Source organism: Siphateles boraxobius, unplaced genomic scaffold (assembly GCF_051911475.1).
Source record: "Siphateles boraxobius isolate OS27281-9 unplaced genomic scaffold, OSU_SipBor_1 99, whole genome shotgun sequence".
Taxonomy (NCBI): Eukaryota; Metazoa; Chordata; class Actinopteri; order Cypriniformes; family Leuciscidae; genus Siphateles; species Siphateles boraxobius.
This window is the reverse complement of record NW_027509229.1, coordinates 3,702,721-3,714,714: the sequence shown is the minus strand read 5'-3', so window position 1 is coordinate 3,714,714 and position 11,994 is coordinate 3,702,721. Positions and strand designations below refer to the sequence as shown.

The 11,994-nt window shown below is 36.3% G+C and overlaps 1 protein-coding gene across 1 annotated transcript; it reads right to left on the bottom strand.

The window, feature by feature from the left end:
* Positions 1–2,360: 2,360 nt before the first annotated feature.
* On the bottom strand, positions 2,361–11,185 carry LOC143733380 (uncharacterized). Its single transcript, XM_077225088.1, has 11 exons — positions 10,935–11,185; positions 10,710–10,835; positions 7,680–7,727; positions 7,194–7,280; positions 7,020–7,097; positions 6,526–6,603; positions 5,601–5,657; positions 5,097–5,266; positions 3,493–3,557; positions 3,192–3,286; positions 2,361–2,505 (listed from the first exon to the last, which is right to left on the bottom strand). Exons 1-11 carry the CDS (start codon positions 11,125–11,127, stop codon positions 2,393–2,395), a joined length of 1,110 nt encoding a protein of 369 aa, XP_077081203.1. The 5' UTR covers positions 11,128–11,185; the 3' UTR covers positions 2,361–2,392.
* Between the last annotated feature and the right edge of the window lie 809 nt (positions 11,186–11,994).

Sequence of the window (11,994 nt, the reverse complement as noted above, 5' to 3'; positions counted from 1 at the left end):
TGTCCACTTCCAATCAATTCTTAGTCCCTTTGTCCACAAAACCCCTATTTGTCCCCTTCCAATCGATTCTTAGTCCCTTTGTCCACGAAACTCCTATCTATCCACTTCCAACCTATTCTTAGTCCCTTTGTCCACGAAACTCCTATCTATCCACTTCCAACCTATTCTTAGTCCCTTTGTACACAAATAGCCTATTTGTCCACTTCCAACCTATTCTTAGTCCATTTGTCCACGAATAGCCTATTTGTCCACTTCCAACCTATTCTTAGTCCTTTTGTCCACAAAGAGCCTATTTTTCACAATTAATAAATTAATAGACAGGAGTCCTGTCACATGAGCAATAATAGCAAAACGAATCACTTAATTCTAAAAAGAATATCAAGTATAGGTTTAGATGAATCCGAAATATGGGGTTGTGTTAACAGTACAACGTCTGTCTTTTAACGAATTTTAAAAACACGGATGGATAATACACAATGCTTTCTGACATTTTGACAGAAAAAAATTTAAACTTAGCCCGTCAATTTACAATTATCTTCTCTCTTCTCTCTCTGTGCGCGCGGTCTGTGTTTGTGAGAGAGCTCGCGCAGCACTGATCAGGGGCGTCATGCAAGCCAAAATTCTGGGGGGGCACTATCTGAGGCAATTCTTTTCTGACGGTTAGACTAGCTAAATTTCCAGGTCAACCACAAATAATCCCACTACCTTTTAATATCAGCCGATAACTAATTAAATGCCTATTTGTTGCTTTGCCCACTTACCACTTCAAGACCATATGTAAAACATTGCCAGCTCAACGTGCGAGACGAGTGAGTTGCTTGAACATACACAGCAAAGATTCTAGAGCGCTGATTTGATATACACAGACACCATATTAGGAAAAAGGGGCGGGCTGATGCTGACCGATTTATTACACATCCAGAAGAATCAGGCATGCGATTGGCTAAGGACAAAAAAGCAGGAAAATATACAGATTTTCTTGTTTTATTAACATTAAATAGATAGTTCTCCCAAAAAATTTAATTGTCATCATTTACTCTCTCAAGTTGTTTTAAACCTGAATAAGTTTTTTTCTTCTGTTGAAGTTATTTGGAAGAATGTGGGTAACCAAACAGTTGATGTACCCCAGTGATTTCCATAGTATATTTTTCACAATGGAAGTCAGTGGGGACCAGCAACTGTCTGGTTACCCACATTCTTCAAAATATCTTCTTTTGTGTTCAGCACAATAAATAAATTAATATCGGTTTGGAACAACATTACAGTGAATAAATAATGACAGAATCTTTATTTTTGGGTGAACTATCCCTTTAAGGACAAGCGGCTGCATGTTTATTATTAGGGCTACTGTCTCTTTAAGACCTGTACGCAACGCGTCTAATTTGACAAGCAGATTTCTCTCAATTTTCTCGGTTTGCTTTCAGTTTAGACATAACCAACTTTCCTTATGTATTTGTGTGTAACCTTGTGTGTATTTGAGAGTATTAGCGAAATAAGACTCGAAAATAACTTAGTCCAGTAAGCCTGCGCTGTAGACAGGCTTTTAGTGCATGTGCGCGTCGGGTGTTCGCGCTCAGTAAAGCGCATGTTAGAACAGCGCATCTGCAGTGAATGACATGTTTAACCGGCAAGGCTTTAAAGCACATGCAAATAATTAACTTTTGTGAACTCACTGAACTGATGTGTCCCGTTCCTCTGCGCTAACATTTGATATGAGTATTTGTCGCGTTGTAGCCTACACTAATGCTGTTATTGTTAAGACGGAGGCGCCAGAACTGCAACTGATAGAATGCACGATATGTATTTCTACAAAAGCAGTCAGCAGCTTGTTTGGAGCAAGGATCATAGCGCAAATTTGAACTATATCGATATGGTCTAATTCCATATCACATTTAAAAATATATAGATATATTTTTTATATCGATATTGCCCACCCAGCAAAAACTCGTTGAAAAGACGTTGAAAAGACGACTTTGCCAGACGTCTAAACAACGTTAAATTTTGGTTGAAAAGTGAAAGGTGAAAAGCCGTCTTTTACAGGTCGTTGAAAAGACGTCTATAAAAAGACGTAAATATTACGTCTAAATTTGGTTGAAAGTGAAAGGGGAAAAGACGTCATTTTCAGGTCATTGACAAGACGTCTATAAAAAGACGAGAAAAGACGTCATTTTCAGGTTAAAAATACCTTTTAGGATTGACTTTAGCCTAATTTCAAGCATAAATTCATTATAATGTTATATATTCATTATATTATATTATATATTATTATTATTAATAATAATACTCTAAAAATAGAACAACTGACAAAAAATAACAAGAAAACGTTTATTTATTATACATTTATTTATTATACATTTAAAACATTTAATGACAAAAACACACGAAAAACTCATTATTGCTTATATCCCCCACCGCCAGATCGTCCAGGGGCATGCTTAAGGTGGTCTCCCACGGCTTTGTAGATCTCATGATCAGTGGCCTTGGTATTCCATTTTTTTATTGCATCTGTAATGATGACAACAACAAAAAAAATAATTTGTGTTCTGCTCAGTTTGTTACTCAAAAGAATTAATTAGAGAGGCAACGGTACACAGGCCTTTCAGTTCGGTTCGCATTTTCGCATGAGACTTCAGTGATGTTTTAACCACTGCACCTGCGGAAATTATTTTTAAAATATATAAATTTGCGACTATAGTTGGCTAAAGATGCTTTCGGGAAACACACCCCTGGACGGTAAGGATATGCTGGGAGTTGGAAGGGGTGTGTCGCGATTCTACAGGTTTGTGGATCTGAGTGTCACGATTTCGGTTTCATATCGCATATCGTTACAGCCCTAGTCATTTTAGAATGTTAAGTTCTACTTCTGTATAGTTATTTTGGTGAAAGTAACTCAAAAGTAATACAGGAGTAATGTAACGCATTAAAATTCTGAGACAGTAATATTGTAAGGTAATGAATTACTTTTAAATAACAGTAACAATATAATGTATTACAGTTTGGAAGTAACTTGCACAACACTGTATAATATTATTATTACCAAACCAAAACCAAAGCGTGACTTCAAAAACCGAGGTACCAAACCATAATTTTTGTGTTCTAATTCTCCTCCGATCATTGTCTATTATGAATGGTCTGTTACATCATGATGTTGTGATGTGGGACTTTGAATTCCATAAAACAAAATCATATACCTATCACAGTGGTGAACAGTGATGTTGATTGAAAGGCTGTTTTTGAGCCGTGGCCCTTCATGTTGAGCTGTGACATTAGATTGTTGGTCATCAGTCTGAAAGAGAAAGGGGGGAAGAAAGTGGTGGGGAATAGAGATGGAGAAAAGATGATTAGTCACATCCTCTACTTACATCTTCTTGGTGCAAGCTGGCAAAAGATGTGAGAAGGGATGAGTCAAGGTAACAGGCATTTTCTTTTATTATCAGAAATAAAATATTTTATGATGAAATAAATTAATGCTTGTGATTTGAATGTACATACCTGTCCAGAATCTTTGTTGTGCAATCCCTGATATTTTTGCCTCCAACTTTACTTAACTGGGTAATCTAAGAGGAAAAAAAGAAAATATCATACTAATATTGGTAACAAACATTTTCAGTCCTTGCATTAACCTAATCAATTGAACTTAATTTTATTGGTTAGGACAAGTCCAAATGTGTGTAAATAATGTTAAAGTAAACACAGTTCTGTATTTTCAGTAAAGTAGAATTATGAGTATTTCTATATTATTGGCATCATTGCATGAGGAACCAGGAACACAATTTAAACACAAACATTTAAATACAATATTTAGTACAATAATATTTACAGGTAATTGTACTCTAACTGTCACTAACACTTATTACATATAATATGTAATAGTATTATTTGTGGGTTTTCACTGTAAATAAAATACAATAACAAATATTAAAACAATTTCTGAGAAAAGCTGCGGCAAAATCAGTGGGAGTCTAGTATTGAGTCTAGGCCGCAATAAAAAAAAAATAAGAATCCAGGGCTGCGTTTCCCAAAAGCATCGTAAGCCTAAATTGATCGTAAGAACGATCGTACGACTGATCTTAATATTATGGTCTGTTTCCCAAAAGCATCGTAACTTAAGTAGCACTTGAAAATCTTCGTAGAACTACGAGTGCTCTGGAGTAATCGTAAATCCCCAAGTGCATCGTAAGAAGACAGAGTTATGAGCTCACCTGCAGGACAACCGGCAGATTACACTTTTATCTAGATTTAACAGATTACACTGCAACGTAAGTAGGCCTATAATATAAGGTTTTGATTGTACTTTATTGTACACTTGGTTGTACTCGTGTTTTGTTTATGTTTGTTTGTGTATTATTATTATTATTAAATTAAACGAATGAACAAAAAACAAAAAATCATAAAATAAGTAATCTGGGAAATAGACCGGGCAAAATAGGGATGAATTCAAAAAAATCTGTCAATGACTTGCTGGCGTGCACGAAAACCATATTGGGCATTTCTTGCGGACCTCCTTCCCTGATCTTTGAACACAGCAGATAGTTTGCAATGTGACAATGTCCTTCCAGATGTTTTGTTTTTCCTTATTTGTACGGTGTCCTTTAAATCTGTTAAAAATAAAATCTTTGTTTCCCTCTATCTCCTCTAAAAGCACATTAATTTTATCTTTTTGAAAGGTATCTTCTCTTGTTTTTTTGTTTTTGTTCAGCCATTTTGTCAGTCTGTATAGGTGCTTTATATCCATATTGTATTGATTTCTAATCCACAACACGATTATTAGGTTAAACGTTCAGAATACGATTCCATATAAGGTTATATTTCAGCACTTCGCGAATGGACAGCGACGCTTAAGTAGCGTTCTCGCGCGTTCATGTTAAGTGCAGTTTTGGGAAACGCGCGTGGAATTGCGTCGAGCGTTCGTAACCTTGCACGTAGAGAGCGCTCTTAAGAGCTAAGATACATCGTTATCGGGAAACCCGGCCCTGGACTGATTGAATAAATTACATACAGTAAAAGTAAGTGATAAGTGTTCATTATGCTATATGTTTTGAAGAAGAAGAAGAAGAAGAAAAGAATAAGCAAACTGGTAAATAATTATATTTTACCAGAACATCTCTCTCTTCCTTATTTTGGAGCTTCTCCTCCAAGTTATTTAGCTCCTCTATCAGCTCCATTTTTCTAATGTGGTATGCAGAATTATTAGGTTCTGCACATCCAATTCTCTTGACCTCCTGCATTATCTCCACCAGCTTTTTGAAGACACATTTCTGGAATTCTAAAATGTTAAAAACATTTGACAAGAATATTAATTATCAAAATATAATCAATAATCAATTCAAATTTCACTAGATAAAATGATTCATCTTGATATCAGTAATGGAATTTGACTAGTAAACATGTGAATTATTGGTATCAAACATTGGGAAATCACTTGTGAGTACACATCACAACAAATAGTAAAAACTGTAATTCTATAAATGTACTTGTAATTTTGTTGTTAATTATCACAATAGGCTGCCATTCCAATTCAAATTGTCATATGCAGATAAATACAAAAACAGTATTCTTTATGCCTATCTACAAATATACAAGACAAAGTAATTACTTACTGGATGTGGGCATTGGAAATACATCCATGCTGTGGCCAGTTGGAGCCCTTGGTGTTTCTGAAAGAAACATTTAAAGCTCAGTTCATACCAAGAGAAAGAAAAAAAAATAGCTGCACTTCATATATTGTATTTTCAAGACAGGAACTAAAAACTAACCAGATGCACTTCTTTTGATTTGTATTCTAATTTTATACTTGGTCATGTTCTACTTGAAGTTGTCCACCCCCCAAAATCAGTTACACAACAATGTAATCTAACTAGTTCCCACGTCTAGAAAAACTTTTTTTTTTTGTTGCTCTGATGCTCTCATCTATTTTCAATGTAAGTCGATGGGGTGGTTGCTAGGGTGCTGTGTTTGGGGTGGTTGCTAAGGTGTTGCTAGGCGGTTGCTAATGTATTCTGGGTGGTTGCTAGGAGGTTACTATGGTGTTCTGGCTGGTCACTATGATGTTGCTAGGTGGTTGGTAGTTGTCACACAGTTACTGTGGAGTTTTAGAGTTCTTAACATGTTCTTAGCATGATTTAGCTAATCACTTAGCTAATCACAATTAGCATGCAGGGCTTTCATCTGAAGCTGTCATAGTGTTTCTTGAGTGACTAGAGTATTCTGTCGGGTCTAATGATGGTATATGTACTTTTGCAATTGCGCTTTCTGTAAATTAGTGTTATTTTACGGAGTGGGGTATTTGGCCTCAAGTCCATTACCCAACCTGGAGGACCGGGTGTTGTTCTTCGTCTGGCCCCTCTCCTGAGACCTGTTTGGCATGGTTAGACCTATTAGGGACCAAGTCCCCACCGGCTACTCAGGGTTGTAAAGACCCCCCATCCCCCATTCCCCACCCCACACACAGACACACAGCATGTTAAGGTTACAACACAAGTTACTTCTTGCCAACAATTTTATCTAACAAGTTGATTATCTTACCATGTCTAGAAGTGGACTGCCTTCTATGGTGTGATCGACTGGAGGAGTTTGATCGCTCCCTTATTGGGGTGGAATGCACTGTAACATGAAATGTGTTACAGGAAGACAGTAAATTGTTTATTTTGATGAAATAAGAATGTTGTGTTTTGGTAATACATTCTGAGTTGCTATAACCTCCTGTTTCAATGCAGTGTAAAATAAAAATAAATTTAAAATAAATAAATAAAACCTATTTCGATCCGATATAAAGACAATCTGCCACACGTAGGCGCATATACTTTTCTTATGCAGTGCCGTCTGCATGGGTACACACACACACACACACACACACACACACACACACACACACACACACACACACACACACACACACACACACACACACACACACACACACACACACACACACACACACACACACACACACACACACACACACACTATGTACCAATGTTTCTTGCCAACAATTTTATCTAACAAGTTGATTATCTTACCATGTCTAGAAGTGGACTGCCTTCTATGGTGTGATCGACTGGAGGAGTTTGATCGCTCCCTTATTGGGCTTGGAGTATCTTCAAGTTTAACAGTACAAACAATTCACATAATAGCTTATCCCATCAGATCCATCCAAAAGTGTAATGATTGTTACACACAAAGCTTAACATTACCTGGAATTTCAATTTCAGCATCTTCTGAAGATGAATCTACCAGCTGTCTACTCCAGGCCAACTGGTTATTCTGATCCATGGATAATTCTGCAAGAAGAAAAAAACTATCAAACAGGACATTTTTAATATGATGTGATTTGAAATTACTTGTTTTTTAACTTTTATATTATACAGAGGACTTAAATAATGTGATTATTTACACTATACAATAAGCAATACTGTTCTCTATTTTCTGTTGACCACTGGATTAAGCCCTCTTGATTTACCTTCAGAAGTGGTGTGGACAATGGTAGCAGTGGCTTGGTTTTTCGGGAGTTCGGGAGGCTTTGGAAATGCCTGCAAATTCTTATCTATATATAAAACAGTCAAAAGGGTATTTATACATCACTCTGCCCACATGTTGGGATAAACATGTAATTTTTTCACACAAAAAAACGTAGAAAATCCATATTTCTAATTGGTTTCGAGAAATGTATTCGCCCTCACTTGGCTTGTTCTTGACCTTTGAGACATCATCTTCTGAGATAATTGACCCTGCAATTGTTACATGAGTAAGCCTTTTTTTTTGCAAGTAAAAAAAAATGAAGGGCTCGACTTTAAGCCTTGACGTGCTTGTCTGGGAAAAAATATATAATTTATTCTGTAGCTATATTCTCATCAGTGTTCTATCAGCTGTGACATAGCCTATTTAAATCTACATTTATGCTATTGTCCCCAAGGACATTTTTTTCCCCTTTAAAATTATCATTTTCCCCCTAATGTTGTCAGATATATGCTTCATCTTTCATGTCAAATTCTTTTAATTTTGATCAATAAACTAAATTAGCATATTAAGACACTATGGCTGTTTCCAATCAAATTAAGAAATGCTGGTAGGGGGAGGGGTAATGATATCTTTAAACATGAAACTAAACCGCCAATTGTTGGCGGTGAGTGTCCGTCTTAATGAGTGAGTCATTTGATTCAAACAATTCGTTCAAACGGCTGATTCATGAGAGATTGAGGCAATTGTTTATGAATAGGTGATTGAATCTTTGACTCAATCGATTCGTTCCAAACGCTGAATCATTAAGTAATATTAAACTCTGGTTGAGTGTTGCTGTGCTATGTGGTTTAATTCTGCTGTGGTCTTTGTGTGGAACTTTTTCGAGACTGAAATAGAACAAAATCAGTCAATATTGCGTCAAAAAAAGTAAGTAGGCTTACTTATTTATTGAACTATTGTACGAAAATCAGTCACATTTTCAATCGTGATGGTATTCAGGAAACCGGCACTTGGTCGTGTAATGTTGCTTAACTGTAGCCTATCATATGTTAATAATATGTGATATGTTAATATATATAAATATTAGGGCTGTCAAATGATTAATCACATCCAAAATAAAAGGTTTTTTTTACATAATATATGTGGGTGCACTGTGTATAATTATTTTGTATATATATATATATATATATATATATAAATACACACACATGCATGTATATTTAAGAAAAAAATATTATTTATATATAAAATATTTCTATTTATATATAATATAAATTATATATAAATCTGTATACAGTATATACATGAGAATATTTCTTAAATATATACAAGCATGTGTGTGTATTTATATATATAAAATAATTATACACAGTGCACCCACATACATTATGTAAAAAAAAACTTTTATTTTGGATATGATTAATCACGATTAATCATTTGACAGCCCTAATAAATATAAAAACTTTACCACAGCATGTTAACCCAACACGTTCCCGCCTGCAAAAAGGTGCTTAAATCTCTTGTTATAGCCTACTATTATCACCAGGGGCGTCACTAGGCCCTTTTTAGGGGGGCTTCAGCCCCCCTAAACTTCTGCCTAGCCCCCCTAAAAATGTGAGATTAATGTAGGCTACACAAATTCGTGTTCGCTTCAGTCTTGTTATAATCAGATTCAGCGCGTTCTTCATCTTCAATCCGCAGCGGCGCCGACAGAGAGCACGTCAGAAACAGAGGACAGGGTGTGTGTGTGTGTTCATGTGTGTGTTCATCTGAGCCTCATTGGTCTGTCACTGCTCGTCAATGTCAGAATATTTGAGATGACCAATCAAATCAAAGTAGGCAGGCTTTATGTTCACAGACGTTGCTGAGCGCGAATTTTAACAGTGCGACTCGACGCGTACGGTCCAGTGCGAGATAAGATGCAAGTAGCTAAACTTAACATTTCATATTTGACATTTTTTAGGTCATAAATGTTAAACGAATGACAAAAAATAATCAGGCAAACTAATATAGTTTTGTCTAATTTCGCCATTTTGAACTGAAAATAGGCTGTAACGTGACTCATGTAATGTAATAATTAGTTTACAAGAAACATTAACAAAGCCGTTTTCATCATGTTAGGCACAAGATTAATAATGAATGTGTACATATTGAGGATATAATACAAATTGTAGCCTTTAGTAAATTAAAAAAGCTCAGCTTTAGGAGAGGAAGAGAAAGGGATGAGGAGACTGAGCAAAAAAGAAAGAGTGATGGAGATGAGAAGAGAGCAGGTATTGACAAATAATCTACTGCCCACTGACATGGTTTTAAAGCTATTTCTTATCCTTTTTTGGTCTTCAAACGTCTTGAAATGCACATATCAGAGAAATAAAAAATTTGAACCCCCTACCAACCTCAAATTTAGGACCTCTTTGATTATAAAGCCCTGTCTACGGCCCTGTATTAGGCATAAGATCAATAATAAATGTGTAGCCTACATATTGTGAATGCATTTAATAAACTTAATTACCTTTAGTAGCTTTCAGAAAATAAACGCGTCTGAGAAAATGATTCATAGGCAAAATCAACCTATCAATTGACCCTATGTTTACTTTCTTCACTGACAGACAAAAATGAAAAGCCTATATCAGTCAAAGCTCAGCTTTAGGAGGGGAAGAGACAGGGCAAGATAAAAACAAAGAGAAAAAGAGTGTGATGCTGATGAGGAGAGAAAAATAATCAGCTGCCCACTATCCAAGTTTTTTGGCCTTCAGAACATCTTAAAATGCACATATGTAGATATGAGAAATCAAAATTTTCTCGGGGAGACCCCGAACCCCCTTATTTGCCCTACCTCACATTAGGGACCACAGTTATTATAAAACCGTGCCTTTGCATCGTAATGAAAATGGTTAATAGTGATCTTTAGATCCTAAACTAAAGTGTTACATTTTTTTTTTTTTTTTAAATCATATTGGGGGCTTAGCCCCCCTAAAATGAAAATCCTAGTGATGCCCCTGATTATCACCAAATATTGGACAGCTTTTTTCTTTAAATTAGGACAGGTTTTGTATTTATTTTTGAAAATGATTGATCATAGTTTTTTTTTTTTCATTTAAGTTTTTTTTATCAGGCTACTTGTCTGGTCGGGCATGTAAAATTATCTTTCACTTGCCCCTTCAAAAAATCCACTTGTCCCAGACAAGCAGACAAGCGGCAATGTCGAGCCCTGTATGTATAAATATTTTGGAGAACAATTATGCACTTACATTCCATATAATCTTCATGTTTCCTCTTTTTAACAACTCTCTTTTTATATGGCATAGTGGTGATATTTTCATGGTCAGTTTGGGCTGATGACGTGTAGTCATAAAGCTCACAGTCTTTCTCGTTTTCTACAAAATAAAGTTAAGTTAAATAGAAATGTAAAAGTAACCTATGCAACTAACACAGGGAATTAATAACACCAAATTTAGTAGGCTATGTGTATTTACCTGATGTCATTTTTATTTTCACCAGCTGGAAAGTGAGCCAGTCCTCCATGGGGTTTAACTTTTTTTTATGTGCTGACTGCACCTGGGTCTTTGGCCATCTCACAAGTTTTTCACTTTGAAGAATCCAGTTTTTTGGGACTACACCCTCAAAATGTTTGTCACCCTCAATCCAAACAGCCCTTGCAAAAACCATGTCTGAAACTACAAAAGGGCAACTTAAAAAAAAAAAAAAAAAACTTCGTTTTTCAAACTACATTATGCAACAACGAGAAGATGGCATATCCTCCATGATGTGGTAGACATACAACTTTTGTTTTGAAGTCCTGTATTTGTAGTAGCTGTGTTTTAGCTGTGCTGGTACTGCCAACAAAAGCAATGTCCAGGAGTTTCGACTGGCAAGGCTTTTCAAATAGGTTGGAGGTTTGGTGTTCTGGGATGACACTGCAAACCAATTTGCCATCTGTTTTTTTTTCAGTTACAAAAGCTACGCTGCCATCTTGGAGCAAAAAGCAGCTGTCCCTCTGCTTTCCTGACACTACCTGCAGGCGAGTTTGCTTCTGTTTCGTATTTGTTTGTGCACGCTCCTTCTCTGCCATACGCTTTGCCACTTGCACCAAAGGGTTATGGCTGGTCTTGACAAGCTTCTTGATGGTTTTCAGATGGTTCTCAAAAGGGAACGCAGATATTTCATTTAATGAACAATCAAAATGTGCAACATCTTCATGGAGGTGTTTTATGTTATGCACATTGTAGACCGTGAATTTATTTCCATAGACCTCAGCGCTATTGATGACAAAATGATTAAGAAGGTCTGCTGCATATGGTAGAAAGTGGTTTCTCCGCTCGCGATCTGCAGAAAGAAGGATCGACATTCCAATCGTCAGGCAAAGGAAGTGGTCGTATACATCCGGGTCCACAATTCCATGGAGTATCACTGGTCCAGTGTACAGCAGGAACTGTCGGAACTCAGTGGCTTTCCATCTATCCAACTCCTGAAGGGATCTGGGCTTCCTTGCCATCTCACTGGGCATTGAGTTCCTCAGTTTAACGAGTTCACTGG

What these genes read in the sequence shown, in the direction of transcription:
- LOC143733380 (XM_077225088.1), bottom strand. Translation starts at nt 11,127, where the DNA reads ATGGTTTTTGCAAGGGCTGTTTGGATTGAGGGTGACAAACATTTTGAG. An exon ending in TGCTGAAATTGAAATTCCAG is followed by an intron (nt 7,098 to 7,193) that starts GTAATGTTAAGC and finishes TTAAACTTGAAG; the next exon opens with ATACTCCAAGCCCAATAAGG. An exon ending in AGGAAGAGAGAGATGTTCTG is followed by an intron (nt 3,558 to 5,096) that starts GTAAAATATAAT and finishes TTTTCCTCTTAG; the next exon opens with ATTACCCAGTTAAGTAAAGT.